We start from the raw sequence: 17110 nt of genomic DNA on the forward strand, positions 1-17110 counted from the left end.
GGTTATTGTGAGGAACTTGGGAAGTAGCGACTGGTTCCACTGAAGGAGCAACTACTTGTGGGCAAACCCCACCGACATCCCCTGGACTTGGGGTTTGGTTCTTCCCAGGTGCTGGGGTCTAGCAGGGACCTCTGTCTCGAAGCATTGGTAAGACAAGTATCCACCTCTTCCACTAACACATCACAAGCACCAGAATCACTAGCACTAGCTTTGTCCAACAGGGACTTCACAGAAACACTTAATTGAGTCACTTTCCGCTAAGACTTCAAACTTTCTGTCCAAAATGGCAATGGTACTAGGTTCAGGGGGTGGGAGCCAGGTAACGGAGTGGAAAGAAGTGCAAGAGGAGTGGGAATTGAAGAAAATACTGTCGTATCCTTCTCTCCTATTCCCAGTCAAAAGAACAGGTTTAGGAGACGAAGACCTTGAAGCTCTAGCTTTGGCTCTAGAGGCAGCCTTCCTTAGCCTAGCTTTTTCTCTAACTTATCTAAATGTGCATTTAAAATTCGCCACTTACCGTCACCCTAGTCTTTGCACTCAATACATGTCAAGTCAGGTGAAAAAATTTGCCTTCAGTAATTATAACAAATTGAAATGACGGTTATATTTTGAGGAAGTCCATCTGGTATAACAGCTTCTGCTGCAGTACCAGCTACTAGATGCACTAGCGTCAGACATAAGTCAAAAGCTAAATATCTGTAAGCTTAACTAAGCCAAAGAACAAATATAGAACAGAAGCTACCAAATAACAGAATATTTTACCAAATCTTTTCAGCAAAACCATCAGGTGAACTATCTTGCCTAACAGTATACAAAGCTGTCTAAACAACCACAGTCATTGAAGGGCAGAAACGAACTGAGCTCATTAGCTACGTTGTACTTAGCCCTACCGCAAATTTTAAATTTAACGCTGCTGTTAAAATAGAAACTATAGCTATGGAATTACTTGGTAAGTTACTTATATAAAATCCATTCTTTTACTTTCTATGAATATACGTATACAGTTCGACCTCTTAAAACAGCACCCTTGGGACCAAGCCACTGCCAGACCACAGAAAATCACAGATGATAGAAATCACTTGCTAAAAATCCCCCTAAGTAAAGTCTTGCCAGCTTATTCCACATATACAGTAAACACCCCAAGTATTTGCACACTACGGATTTGCGGATTTCTTTCTGGACCATAATTATATACCCATTATTCAAGGAAAATTCGCCTATTCACAGTATTTTTCTATGCAAAATATCAACAAATTTCAATTTTTTTATCAATTTCATCATAAAATTCACTACTTGATAAAACTGCTAAAAATGATATTGTAATGATACAATTAAGTTTGTTCATACTTACCTGGCAGATATATATATAGCTGATAATTTCCGACACCGACAGAATTTAAAACTTACGACACACGTAGTGGGAGTCAGGTGGTTAGTACCCATTCCCGCCGCTGGGAGGCGGGTATCAGGAATCATTCCCATTTTCTATTCATAATTTTTATTTCCACTGTCTCCTGAGGGGAGGTGGGCGGGTACTTAATTATATATATCTGCCAGGTAAGTATGAACAAACTTAATTGTATCATTACAATATCATTTTGTTCATGCAACTTACCTGTCAGATATATATATAGCTGAATCCCACCTTTGGTGGTGGGAGAGACAGAATAGAGGATTTAGGAAACACATATGTGCAGATAATTGATATCTTGATTCCTTACCTGTTAGCATAGCTGGCTTCGTGATTACTGCCACGTAAGTCTGCTTGTGCTACTAGAGTTGCCAGCGAGGTAGAGACCTATATAGCTGGTGCACTCCAGATGATCTGTCAACAGGGGCGAGACCACGACGTGACTAGACCATGGACCATACTAATGAGGGCAACGAGACAAAAATACCACCACCTGGCTTAGTTTACCAAAGGTATCCCACTTAACTAAGCTAATGGAAGGGAGACCCGCCCAGGCGGTCACCCCACACCATAAACACAAATTAAAAAAACCCCCTAATCCCTAAAGGATAGGATGAGTGTTACCTCCTGCCCCCAAAACAGTGTCTGCAGCAATGTATGGTCCGAGGGAGAAGCAATTTTCGTATGTCACTTTCACCTCCCGCAGGTTAGTGTGAAGCGAACACCGAATTGCTTCTCCAAAATGTGGCATTCAAAATATCTTTGAGAGCCATATTTTTGTGAAAGGCTACCGAAGTAGCAATAGCTCTCACTTCGTGAGCTTTTACTTTCAGAAGCTTTAAATCAATGTCACTACACTTATTATGCACTTCTTGAATCGTATTCCTGATGAAGAACGCCAGTGCGTTTTTCGACATAGGAAGATCAGGTTTCCTCACTGAACACCACAAATTGTCCGATGAACCTCTGCAAGCTTTAGTTCTCTGCAGATAGAACTTTAGAGCCCTGGACAGGACACAGGAATCTCTCACGTTCGTTCCCAACTATATCTGCCAACCTTTGATTCGAAGGACCTCGGCCACGGGTTGGAAGGATTCTCGTTCTTTGCTAAGAACATGGGACTTAAAGAACACACCGCACTACTTTCTGAAAAGCCGATCTGCTTGCTAATGGCCTGAATTTCGCTAACCCTCTTCGCCGTCGCCAGAGCGGTTAGGAAGATCGTTTTCTTCGTCAGATTCCTGATAGAAACTGAATGAAGCGGTTCGAAGTTACTCGACATCAAATATTTGAGTACCACATCCAAGTTCCACGAGGGTACTTTAGGCTGGACTACCTTCCTAGTTTCGAACGATCTAATGGAGATCGTGAATGTCCCTATTTATTAGACAAATCGAGTCCTCTGTGTCTAAAGAAAACTACAGAAAGCACGCTCCTGTAGCCTTTAATAGTTGGAACAGCCAACTTCACTTCTTCTCTCAGATGAAGAAGGAAGTCAGCTATCTGGCTCACAGAGGTTGTGGTGGAGGAAATGCCCTTCTTCCTGCACCAGGATCTGAAGACGGCCCACTTCGATTGGTACATAGCGATCGAGGAGGGCCTCCTTGCGGTGGCAATCGCCTTCGCCACAGGTCTTGAAAAACCCCTCGCTCTGGCCAACTTCTTGATAGTCTGAACGCAGTCAGACTCAGAGCGGGGAGGTTTTTGTGGTACCTCTCGAAGTGGGGCTGTCTGAGTAGATCTTTCCTTAAGGGTAGAGTCCTCGGAAAGTCTACCAGGAAGGACATCACCTCTGTGAACCAGTCGGCTGCCGGCCAGAAGGGGGCGATGAGAGTCATCCTCGCTCCTTCCGATGCCGCAAACTTCCTCATCACTTCCCCGAGGATCTTGAGCGGAGGAAAAGCGTATATGTCTAGGTCCGACCAACTCCAAAGTAAGGGTAGGGGTTCTGACTGCGACTGCTCCCGGGTCCAGAACTGGGGGATCAATAGAGTTGAAGTCTTCTCGTCCTGGACGTTGCCGAAGACTCCACCTGTGACAGCCCACAGGTTCCACAGCGACTGGCAAACCTCTTGGTGAAGGGTCCACTCTGTCGGCAACAGCTGTCCTCGTCGACTGAGAAGGTCCGCCCGAACATTCTGTACTCCTGACACGAACCTTGTCAGGATCGTGACTTCTTGCGCTTTTGCCCACAACAGGAGTTCCTTTGCGATGGCAAACAGAGAAGGCGAGTGAGTTCCCCCTTGATTTCTTAGGTATGCCAGCGCTGTGTGTGTCCGCATTGATCTGAACGACTTTGCCGGATACTTCTTCCTGGAAAAACCTGAGAGCCAGATAAATGGCTGACAGCTCTTTCAGATTGATGTGCCAGGACACCTGTTCCCCTCTCCAGGTGCCCGACACTTCTTTCCCTCCTAGTGTTGCTCCCCAACCCGTGGACGACGCGTCGGAAAACAACACTAGGTCGGGGTTCCGAAGTTTGAGGGAGAGCCCTTCTGCGAGCTTCCGATGGATCTGACCACCAACTTAGGTGATCCTTCACCTCTCTCGTTAAACACAAGATCGCCTCCAGATCTTGCTTGTTCTTCCAACTGTTGGCTAGGAAGAATTGAAGAGGTCTGAGGTGGAGCCTTCCCAGAGAAACAAACTTCTCCAGTGAGGAAATGGTCCCCAGCAAACTCATCCATTCCCTCACCGAGCATGTTTCCTTCCCCAGAAAGGTCGCCACTTTCTCCAAGCATTGAAGTTGTCGCCCCTGGGACGGAAAAGCCCGAAAAGCCACTGAGTCCATCTGAATCCCCAGATAGACTAAAGATTGAGACGGCGTCAAATGCGACTTTTCGAGGTTTACCAGAAGCCCAGGGACTTTGCTAACGTCATGGTCGTGTGCAGGTCCTCCAGACACCGTTCCGCGCATGAGGTCGAATAAGCCAGCGTCTAGTAGAGAGAGATCCGTATATTCTCCAAATGAAGCAGCCTTGCCACGTTCTTCATTAAAACTGGTGAAAATAAAACCATCGGCGCTGTGGTCAGACCGAAGCAAAAGTGCCCTGAATTGGAATACCTTCCCCTTCAGTACAAAATCGCAGGTATTTCCTTGATTGGGGATGGATGGGGACGTGAAAATAACGCGTCTTGGAGGTCCAGTGAGACCATCCAATCCCCGGTCTCAAAGCTGACAGCACCGATTGAGTTGTCTCCATCTTGAATTTCTTCTTTCTCACAAAGAGATTTAGACTGCTGACATCGAGGACGGGTCGCCACCCCCCCGAATGTTTCGGCACCAGGAACAGGCGGTTGTAAAACCCTGGTGATTCCAGGTCGAAGACCTGTTCTACCGCTTGCTTCTCGATCATTTGTTCCAGCAGATCGAAAAGCACTTTCTGCTTCTCTCCTCGATAAGAGGGAGACAAATCCTTTGGGGTTGAGGATAGCGGGGGCGACTTCAAGAACGGGATCCTGTACCCTTTCCTCACGACCTCCAGCGACCAAGGGTCGGCATCTCTCTCTTCCCAGGCTCTCGCGAATCGAAGAAGCCTGGCTCCTACCGGCGTCTGAAGGACTTCCGACTCACTTCCTACTCTTTGACGGTGCAGGGGTTTTTCCTCTGGAAGAGCCTCTTCCTCGGAGGCTGCTTTCGAGGAAAGTCCAGCACGAAAGGGCTTCGATTTCTTGGCAAACGAAGCTCCAGAAGATGAAGCAGCTGCTGGCCTTCTAGAAGACTGAGCCAGAAGATCTTGCGTTGCTTTTCCTGAAGGCTTGAAGCTATGTCCTTAACCATAGCCTGGGGAAAGAGATGGTCTGAGAAAGGAGCGAAGAGCAAGTCCGCCTTTTGCGTTGGAGAGACGGATTTGGCCGTGAAGTTACAAAAGAGCGCTCTCTTCTTAAGAATCCCCGAGCTAAAGTGCGTAGCCAACTCCTCAGAACCATCCCTGACGGCCTTGTCCATACAAGAAAGTACGCTGGACAGCTCCCCCAGACTAATAGTATCAGAACTCCTTGACCTTGCATCTAAAACTCCAAGACACCAGTCAAGAAAGTTGAAGACCTCTAGAGTCCTGAAGAGGCCTTTAGGTGAAAGTCGAACTCGTTATGGGTCCACGTGACTTTTGATGAAGACAGAAGGGCTCTTCTGGAGGCGTCTACGATGCTCCCAAAGTCACCTTGAGCAGAGGCTGGTAGTTTAACGCCTATGTCCTCTCCTGTTTCGTACCACATGCCTCCTTTACCGCAGAGTCTTGAAGGCGGTAAAGCTAAAGAGGACTTTCCTGACGCTTTCCTCTTCTCCATCCATTCATTGACTTTCCGGAACGCTTGCTTCGTGGAAAGCGACTTCTTCATTTTAATGAACCCCGATGCCTTCGTTGCCTTAAAAAGAAGAAAATTGAGAAGGAGGAGTACGAGGGGCTTCCGGTTGAAAAGTTTCTCCGAACTCCGACTGTAGCAGACGCATCAAAACTTTATAGTCCGATGAGACCGTAGCGGTTTGTTGTTCTTCCTCTGCTTCTACTAAATCGTCGCTAACTCCTTCCTCAGAAAACTGGAGAAGTAGGAGGAAACTCTGAAGAAAAACTGACGACCATGAAGGGTTCCTTCATCCACCTGAACTTGCATCGGTGAGGGATGGTGTCTACCAGCGCGCGCTTGGCGTCCGAATCCGCACGTTTGGCGCCGACAGGTGCGCGCTCGACTTCTACCAACACACGCTTGGCGTCCACTGGCGCGCACCGAGCGTCCACTAGTGCACGCTTGGCTTCCACTGGTGCGCGCCGAGCGTCCGTCAGCGAGCGGCTGCCGCTCACTGGTGCACGTTTATCCACAACAGGTGCGCGTCTGGCGGCACCTGAAGCGCGCTCCACTTGCACAGAAGCGCGCTCAGTCGTCGATCATCGCTTGCGAACATGCGAAGACTTGCGAGCGGGAGATATATCATCCTGAGAGCGAGAAGCGAACTTCTCACCTCCTCTAGAGAGCTGCTGGGGAGCAGAACGAACTCTAGAGGGAGACTCGAACGAAGAGAGAGGCGAGCGAGGAAAAAGAGCGGGTCTTGACTTCTTCACAGGAAGCTTCTCATCCTTCCTACGACGCGGAAGAGCCTCTCTAGCAGCAAGAGCGTCCTGAAGTTGCTGCTGCAGTGACTGAATCATTCTCTTGTTAGGCGAATCTTCCTGCTCTGGGGAGGGACTGATCCTGTGAGCAGGAGAGCGGCGAGGGGACGCCCCCCTCCTCCTCCCAGGTACGGCCTCTTCCCGAGCTCTGGAGCAACCGTATCGCTCACACGAGCTAACTGAATCCAAGTCCGAAGACTCTCTACGCTTTTCTGCGGCGGAAAAGCAGCGAACGCACTGTCAGGCGAAGATCGCAAAAGCGCGGCGAACTAGGACGTGAAGCGTCAACATTACGCGCCTCCTCCTTTTCAGCGGACGTGAAGCACCTTGAGAACTCCACCCTTTACGTGGGGATGAAGCCTCCGATGACGAAAAAACACTCCTTGAGGAGGCGTGCACGCGCACGCTCCCTGGCAGTCTGGGGATTTTCATCAGTAACTGCCGAAGGCCACGTCAGATCGGTGGGGGTTCCTTGTAACCCTCCTTCGGCTTTCGACATGCTCCCTCCCCAGGTCCTGGGAGTCAAGCAGAGGTCCAGGCCTAGAGGCGAAACGAGGCCGATCTGACGCACCCTCCACTACACAAGGGGTATCACTGCACTTTTGCACGTCACTTTTGCTCTCAAGAGCCAACATTTTTGATTCTAGATTACGAATCGACTCCAATATTAAGGATAAAGTATTACTCTCTACAGACACTGTTTCAGGGCCCGGAGGCAAAACTACAGGGTTAGGAGCATTAACAGAAGGAGGGTTAACAGGAGAAACATTAATATCTTGAAACACCTGAAACACTCTGGAGGAAGACCTCCTTAACCTATCCTTTTCAAGTTTCCTAAGATAGGTCTCATACGCCTTCCACTCAGAATCTGTTAGTCTTTCGCACTCCTTGCAACGGCTTTCATACACACATTCATGCTCCCTGCAACTCTTACATACCGTATGTGGGTCTACTGAAGCTTTCAGTAGCCTACCTCTACAATCAGTTCTAGAGCAGAACCTAGCGCTAGCTGTACTAGACCCTGACATATTATTCCAAGAAAAGTCCAAACCAAAATCAAATCAATCCACTAATAACGTGTGCCTAGCCACCGATCCAATCAATTAATCCAAAAAAAAGAACCAAAAGGGATACTCAAGTAGCAATAAGTTTCCAAATCCATACGGAGGTGCTGTAAACAGATGTTCACAACACCGGCGACAGAAAAATTATGAATAGAAAATGGGAATGATTCCTGATACCCGCCTCCCAGCGGCGGGAATGGGTACTAACCACCTGACTCCCACTACGTGTGTCGTAAGTTTTAAATTCTGTCGGTGTCGGAAATTATCAGCTATATATATATCTGACAGGTAAGTTGCATGAACAAAATAACATTTTTAGTGGTATTTTAAAAATTTTAACTAACAAAATATGCAGTTTTAAGTGTTTACATAGGGGTTTCAACTATTTGCGGATTTTAGCTATTCGCAGGGGTCTGATACACATACCCATATAACAGAGCTTGAATAATCAATGTCATTCATTAGGTTTAGTTCCTTAGCAAAATTCTGGCCTGCTCCATAAGCATCTCTGTAAATGCTTACACCTTCACTACATTGGAGCTCAAACCTGTTTATAAACGTACTGTGAAATTCTGATCCCCCTGCAACCTTCAACTTTTCTGGCTTTAGTTTTCAGCATTACTGTTATATTATCGTATTATCAAAGCAAAGTTAAAAAAATGCAACTTACTTTACGTATAAATGCAATAAATTAAATGAAGTAAGGCTGTGATTTTGCCCGTAGCAGATGTTTTTGGCTCTTCCCAAATTTTTTGTGATTTGCACATTATCCGTTTCCTCTGCCAGAGCTACAACCATAAATTTGGCGGCATAATTTCTTAACCCTTTTTTTTCACTTAGTGAAAGATGAATAAAAATTTATTCTTATTTATGGAAGTCACAATTGAAAATTAACAAATTTTTAAGAAGTTGACAACTGTAACACAACTCTTAATAAAAGTGTCTTAGTTAAGGTAACTAACATCAACAATCTGTTGTTCTTAATTCGATTGTTGATGTCAGTACGTACTTGCTGTTGTTTATGCCAGTCTCCTGCAAGTAGCAGTAAGTGGTTGTTGATAATTAGAAATAGTTACGAATTCTTAGACAAGTCACAATGTTGGTATGTCTGATTTGATGTACACCAATTTGTATTATCCTAATGAACTTTGCCTTGAAGGCCTACTTATTATGTAGTTAAAAGCTGACTAGGATACAATATGCATTATCAATGGTATCTACCACAAGCATTAGAGGCATAGAAAGCCTAGCATAACATAATCTACTGAAAATACATCTTGCACTAAACAGTACATGATGTTTTTGGAAGAAATTTTAATGAGATACAAGAGATTGGAAGATACACTAATATATATGCAAATTATGGCTCTTTAGCAGCCTAATTTTTGGAAATAAACTGCACGTGTGTATTTACAAAGCAAGCCTCAGATCCAAAATCCCAAAAACCCAAAAACTGAAATGTATGGGACCACCATCATAGCCACTCAAGAACTAATGGCAGCTGATTCAAAAAGTCCTTGATCATGGGAGTTCCCAGACCAATGATGCTGGATTTTTGAGGTCGGACTGTATATCATTCCTCCTTTATTACATAATATAATCTTTAATTATTCACCAAGAAAAAGAAAAATTATGCCCTTTTTCACCTTGTTTCATTTGAAATTTAAGTGATAGCTATTGAGCAGTTATTTCTGTTTAAACCACTACAACTTCATGCACAATATATCTTATTTTACACCAATACTGAATTTTGGCTTACCTGACAAGCTTGCATAAGACTCATATCAAAATGTCCTCCAAATCGAAATACAACTTCCTCGTAAGTTTTGAGCAGTTGAGCCTTCATCAGTGAACACAACTGAGCACACATGTGTGACGTACGTATCTCTTCAGTGACACCACTCTGTGATTCTAAAGGTACCTGAAAACCCAATTAGAAAAATAATGACAAAAATTGCATTAATAAATAATGTCACCAAATGTAGAGATTACTATGAAGTCTTCAACATTAACCCTAAAATTATGAAGTATAACTTTTAATATAATTCTCGTTTAAAATTTTCTACACACACACATTAGTTTTCTGAGGCAGAATACAATTCAGTTCACTGACCATTAAACAAATGAGTAACAGGGTACTTTTGAAAAATTTAAAGTACTATTAGAAACAAATACCATACACCACCATATACTACTATAAATAGTGAATAAATAGATATACAGTATGAAAAAACACTTTTATAATAAAATGTTAAATTTGGACAATTACTTACTGTTAAAGATAACTTATATCCCTTTACCTATTGGCATGGAGATATAAGCTACCTTTAACAGTAGGTAAGCTTCACCCTAAATCACACTCATTTGGTGGTACAGTAATAAATATAACTGCTAGGTCTACATTATGGTCATGACTGTTTCACCTATTATTTGTAAAGTTAATAACCAACATTCATGGGGTATCTGAATGCCCCATACAGTGCCATCTACAGTTCAACGTATGTTTCTGCGGAAGCCTGAATCTCCACCAGTTAACTTCTTTGCTTTTCATGCATTTGCAATGCTGTATAAACCTAAGCAAAGCTCCTCAGTTTGATAGTGCTTGAATTATCGAAATAATTCATGTATTCAATTCACCCGAGTAATTCTACTAAACTTCATGCATTATTCTTTCTACTTTATTCTTGCTTACTGGAGAGAACAACACAAGTCTTGCATCGGTTAATGTTTATTTCCCAAATTCCCGGTGTTTTCTTGTGTACTTAGTCTCAGTAAGATAACTTGTTAAAAGAACAGTGATCTAGTAGGCCAATTTTCTAAAGTTAATTCCATTCAGTGTACAGCTAACATTAAGATTATTTTTCTAGGCTAAGTGTTTTATAAACAACTTTGTTCTTCTCTTATCCTTTGTCTTGTCTAATTAACCCGTCTTTGTTTTGCCTCAGTGTTAACAAGCAGATTTGATTATTCATCAGATTTCTTTAAATATTCCAGTTTTTGATATTTTGGGTAAGTTGTATCGTTTGCACATTTTGTATCACCACACATTGTCTCTTTTCAATTATGATTCACATGCCAAGTTCCCAGTTGATATTTTGTGTAGTATTTTGTATCTTTAGGCCTATGTTTCTGCAGTTAATTTTGAAAACTGTGTTGAATGTTGGTAGAGTTTCACCAATGTTATATCCATTTTCAATTTTGTATTTATTAGTATTCTGGCTTCTTCATCTTGTCTTTATGATGCTGCAAAAAAGATGTTAACTACTGCCTAGCAGGACGTGCCATTATATTACACCTAACCTTTCATTCCATTTCTGTTGTGCAATGTTTGTCAGGACCAAATTTGTTCCCTCTGCCTCACCTGTCCCATCTGTTGTGAGTGGTCACTTGCCTTTACTTTAACCAGAGGTGTTACAGGAGGCATGAAAGGCATGCTGCAGATGTGTTCTTGTCACTTGCATCAAAATCTTTAACTTCTTTCTCTTAACCTGAAACCAACCTTTCTATACCAATGATGGTCAGGAGGCTTCTCTTGTCTAGTGACATTTCACTTCACCCAGGCTGTTGACCTGGCAATTCAATACTACTCAGGACCTCTTCTGTCCGAGTCGTGTTCCAGGAACTTATACAGAAGCATCTTAGGCAGTTAATGGTGGAGAACCTCTTTCAATCTTGTCACCAAGGACTTGATGAGTCTCCTTCAGTTTGAGGTGGATGCTACCAAGCTTTTGGGTCCTGTCTCATTCAGCAAATTCCATTCTCGCCTTCATTCATTGTTTTTTCTGTGTGAGATTACCTAGCTTAATACTGGTGATTCTTGTAGTCACTGTGGCCATTCCATGCAACTCTTTTGCCAAAACTGTTCATCAACAACTGGGAGATTTGTGGCTTCCAATGACAACAGGGGTCTTTTCCTCACTAGGGGTCTTTTTCTAACTACAACATCTCATCCCTAGATGTCTTATTTTAGATATGATTTGCCATATTCTCATCTGTTACAATTCTTCCATTGTCTGTCTAGTTTTTTCATGCAGCTTTGTTTAACTAAACAATATTTTATTTGAGTAATCTGTTCCTAGAGTTACAGTTGATCCCCAAGTTGGGGCCTCAGTTCTGTGGCCACCCCTAGTTGACCTAATGAGTTTCTGTCAGCTATTCATCCACTCAATACTTGACCTTATGAGTCTTAGTATGAAATGTCACTTTTCTTGGACCCTTCAAGTTGTGCTTTGAATCACCTTTCACTGCTGCGATGGTGTTGTTGACTTCTGCATTAATGAGGCTTACATTTGAATTACTGATCCACAGCTGGCCATATAGGAAGGATCCTCATTTAGCTCTTCATGCACTGCCTTCCACATCTTCAAAAGATGTCATCCTATGGTAGAAAACTTTTTCTTGGCTATAATGGCTCTAATTTAGACTTGTAATCTGGTGTCCTGTAAGGACCTTCCCTTGCTCAGGACTATAATCTGAACATTAGTGGTTAGTTATGACCTATCCCTGTGTATGGTGTTGCATCCGTCGCCTAACTCTTCCCAATATGCCTTCACCAGATATATAGCATGGAAAGTGTTTTACCAGTACAAATTCATTATCTTATGCCTGTTGTTCCACTGTATCTGGCTTTGGGATTTCTTCTACTGGAGACCCATTGCTTCAGTGAGTGCCCAAAGTCTGAAGATCCCTCCATTGCAAATCTTTATACATGGAAGTGCTCTTGCCAGTCTTCTTTCCTCCTGGTGGCCCTTTTCCTTAAAAGCCATTTATGACAAATGCATGTCTATAAAACTTGTTTCATTGTAAAATCATAGTAGTTTTCACCCTCGGTTATAGCAGAATTGCAATACTGTTTCTTGCCCTCATTATCTTTCTCCTAAAATATATTTTTTTCTCAATAATTCTAGCCTATACACAGCACTTTCCAAAATTATTTTTCTTATGATTTTCCTGACTCCGTAAGTCATCAAGAACATTAGCATCACCCTTTTCCCAAAATTACCCTTATTTAAATTACTCTATCATTTATTTACCCTACTTCTATCACATCTGTATATTTTTCATTGTCATTCCAACACAATTTATGCTTCACATCCCTAATGACTGCTGTTATAATAGTTCCTTCCTACTTTACCTCCTCCCTTACCTCCCGAACAACAGCAATGGCTTCACTTCTTCTATTCAACATCATCACCTTTTTTCCAACCTTATCCAACCACTGCTCCATAGTTTATCATATTCATAGTTTATAAATAAAAAATAATATAAATTACTCACCTTTAGGTCATTGCAGCTCTTTGAATCTTTCATTCGAGAATCAATGCAAGTTTTATCATGCAGAGTCATGTCTGTCTCGCTCATTCTCTTATGTCTTAGTTCCCCTCCCCTAGTTCGTCCTCCATCAGTGACCTTATCTGATCGACTAGATTTACTGAAAAGACAAAGCATATATCACAGAAAAAATATTGATGCATAATTCAAATAAACATCACATTTAAAGTCCTGTGTCAAACATGTCATTCCAAGCAATGTCCCACAACATACAGGTCAATACTTTCCCTATAATTAAATGTCTTGATGCTAGTTCAATTAAGTTAAAAAGGGTTCATTGCTTTGCTGTTGTAATATCTCAAAAACTGATATGGTTTGGGCACAGGATGAGAAGGGATGAGGAACAGTTGATTAACAAAGTAGTAAACTACTGATCTGTAAGAAATTCCATGAAATTAAGGGAAAGAGGATAGATGTAGACCTGGACCTAATGGAAGCTCAGGCAGAAAGTGTGCAAGATGGTGGACCATGGGTGAAAAGCTACTGAAAAGTGTTTACGAATGTGATGACTGTTTTAATGAATGATCTCATAAGAAAATTAATTCATCGGGATCTTTGAGAATGAGATGTGTGAGGAAATCTCTATTACTAGATTATTATTCAATAAAGAGTCAAAGAAAAATAAGTCGATGAATGAAATGGTGAGGGATATCTAATCATTACCTGATTTAAGAAGAGGGGAAAATAAAAATCAGTTTTAGCAAGAAAAGAAGAGGAAGGTTCAGAATGTAGGTATAAAAATGTAATCATGGCAAGTGATTTTAATAAGGAGTATGTATAACATTTGGATAAATGATAGATAGAAAACAAAATTGGATTAATATACAATAGTTCAGTGAGTTCCACAAGTTTCTAAAATTCAAGATGGCATTTCAGCATCAACAGGTGGTGCCTCTAGGTCTGAGCACATATGAGGTATGAAAAAAATTATCAACTAACAAAGCAATAAGTAATTCACTGAAGACACAAGAAATTGATTTAAGTTGCATGATGGATTAGGAAATTTAAAAGTTGTTGCTAAAGGTAATAGTAATAAGTCACTGATTATGATCATTATCATTTAGAATGAACGTGAGTACACATCATTTGTAAAAAACAAAAATGTCATTCAATGGAATCAATCCTAATACTATTTGAAAAATAATTTCCAAGAGATATAGTGTATGGTAATTTTCTCCATATGTGATAAATAAATACATATTACCAATACACAAATGAAATGTATACACATATAAGCAGTTGCTGCTGAGGAAAAAAAAAGGAATGATGCATAGCAGTTTAAAATACTATTATAGCCTCTTAAACTTCTGAGCATTAACATACTAACACTGTCAATAATGATGTTCCAAAGTTTTTCAATGGAAGAAATAGAAAATTTCTGGTACTGGGCTGTCTGACATCATATCACCTCTGTGGTGGAAGTGCACACAAACTACAAAATGTTAAACCATAAAAAAGCATTCAACAGCTGTGGCAGAGAATAAATAATTATGAAAGAGAAATGAAGCAGCTGATTAGTTACTGTATTATTTTTTCAAATAGTGAGGTCAAAGAGACAGACAACCCATTTCCTAAATCTAAACTCAAAGAAAATAATAGAAAAAGGAGAAATTAATCACAATAAGACTGACACTTTAAGCAAGCAGCACTTATGAAAAAAGGGTCAGACCGAGATCCAAATACTTTCAGTCTGTAGTAATCCATCACTGTATGCTAAAAACATGGCTGAGTTACTTGAATTTTCAATCCAGGTAATTGTTCCCAACCTTGTTATTAAGATACAATACTTCTCCTATACTCATCCATTATAATACCACTTGCGATGAGCAAAATGCTGAACATGACTAGTGTTTGAGCCTTCAATATGATAAAAGTCTAAATACAATCTAAATGTGCTACTTACCCCTGTGAAAGACTGAGATTTGCCAGATTTTCTGACAATGTTGCAGTGCTACTAAGTATTGCTTCTTTGGATGATATTAAGTCACTCTCCATATTACAGGAGCCTCCATCTTTGGCATTTTTCAAGTCTTTGTTACTTGGACTAATTCTATTAGTTTTCATGACTTCAGATTTCCCATTATCATTTTTCATGACACACTGTTGTTGCTGATTCTCTTCTGCAGAGTTTCCCACGGAACTAAATGAACTAACTTCATTTTCCGAAGTTGAAAAGAGGCGATTGATCTGCTCGGTCATTCTCTGGGTTGCAGATGCTCGTCCTCTTTCGCGTACTTTTTCTATGAGGCCTTGAAAATTGCTTTCATGGAAGAAACTTGTTCCCATCAACTTATCCATATACCTGGAAATAAAATCCTGGGGTAAAATAACTTTCAATTTTTTTCAGATACAATTCTTTCTTTTTTTTACCACATCCCTATCAGTCATATCTATGCCTATTCATATCCCAAATTTTGTTATTTTTCAGAAGGTGGTCTCAATATATACATGCATATTCACTAATTACTGCATTTTAATATAATTTTTGTGAATAAATACATTTTTCATGATAAAACTATTACAATAAGCAGATATTAATTGTTTTGGTGTCTAAATAATCAAAATAGGCAGTTATAAGCATTTTTAAAGGGGTGTCAAGTATTCACGGACTTTAGCTATTTGTGGGGTACTGTGGTACCTATCCCCCACGAATCCTGGGGGCCGACCGTACAATGTCCATTTGGAGGGGAAGACATAACTGACAACAGCAAGAGGAGTGGGCGAGTAAGGTACCTGTTGTATACTCCTCTTGCATACCCTTGGGATATCAAGTAAGAACGCTTCCAAATGTTTACCTGAGAGATCGTCCTGCCAACTTCAGGTGAGGTTCCATATATGAAAGCTTAGGTTAATATACATATCTGAACAAGTACCAAATTAAAAAGAAGTTTTTTTTTCATAATGTACAAAACTGTACTTTTATATACAGTACATAAAGGTGCCCTCTTTGTACTGCTTAGTTTCGATCTCTCATTCCTTATAGGAGGAGGAGCATAGCTGCATATGGGCTGACTTACATAATGGAAGATGGTAGGTCTGTCCAGGTCACATCACAATCCAGGTAGTGATAGGATTTTGTTTTTCAGAGACGATTTAATAACAGCCAAAAATAGGCAAGTGTGGATTACGCCATATAGGAAAGTGTAGGTTTGTATGTGAGGAAAAATACAAATACAGTAGTGCCTCAGGTTACGAAATTAATCCGTTCTGAAGCAGCCTTCATAACCTGATTTTTTTGTATCCAGAACTATGTTTTACATGTAAATTGCCTAATTCGTTTCAAGCCCTACAAAAACACCACAGTAAATTTTATAATAAAGCTAAATTGAACAATAAACAATGAAATGCAACAATTTAGACCATTCAATACCTAACCTAACTGTTACTGTGCCTGTAAATAAAGTGTATTAGTGCACAGGGTACAAGAAATACTGTGTGTACATGTACGTACGTATGTAGTAAAATGTGGAACCTTACCTTTTGAGCGAGGCGATGTCCGAAAGTGGCGACAGAGGAGGAGGACAAACGGTAGAAAACATGAACACTTAACTTTATGAAACACATTAAAAAATGGCAGAAAACATTAACACTAAACTTTACGAAACACAACAACAAATACTTCTTGATTATCTCCATCTTTGTCTCCATAGAAAGCCTCTTCTTTCCACGAAATTCAGCAACATTCTTGGGACCCATGGCTAATAACGTAAGTAATTAAGTTCACACACAACACAATAAAGTAACTTACAGTACAACGAACGCGAAATCACTAACACAAAGTTATGTTAACAAACAAAATCTATGTGAACGAATGAATTCCACGTGTACGATAACGCGGCCGAAATGAAATGGTCGAGGAACTCCCTTACGTAGATGCACGATGGGATAGATGCTGACCAATAGGATAGCAGGATCTTACGGCAGTAACTAGCATCAGGAACCAATGGGAGAGCAAGAGGATGGTGGCGAGTCTACTGAGTTGGCGGTGAGCAAGTTTTAAAATTGTTCTTGGTGGCCCGGGAGAATCTCAGACTTTACAGTATACACCCTTTCACAACCTGAATTATTTTCCTACACAGAATAAAAAAAAATCTTTGTCTTTGCCTTTGTAACCTGGATTTTTCATACATTGGGACTTTCGTATGTAGGGGTATGACTGTATCTATTCAATTTGGTATGCTATAGCTCTGGCAGGA

At 41.2% G+C, this 17110-nt stretch overlaps 1 protein-coding gene across 1 annotated transcript in view; it reads right to left on the reverse strand.

The window, feature by feature from the left end:
- The window catches only part of LOC135216469 ((E3-independent) E2 ubiquitin-conjugating enzyme-like), a 561446-nt gene that overhangs the window by 123719 nt on the left and 420617 nt on the right, over nt 1-17110 (reverse strand). Inside the window, 3 exon segments of the mRNA XM_064251838.1 lie at nt 9343-9504; nt 12861-13014; nt 14818-15216. Coding sequence (XP_064107908.1) covers nt 9343-9504; nt 12861-13014; nt 14818-15216 — 715 coding nt within the window.

This window comes from Macrobrachium nipponense, chromosome 6, assembly GCF_015104395.2.
Source record: "Macrobrachium nipponense isolate FS-2020 chromosome 6, ASM1510439v2, whole genome shotgun sequence".
Classification (NCBI taxonomy): domain Eukaryota; kingdom Metazoa; phylum Arthropoda; class Malacostraca; order Decapoda; family Palaemonidae; genus Macrobrachium; species Macrobrachium nipponense.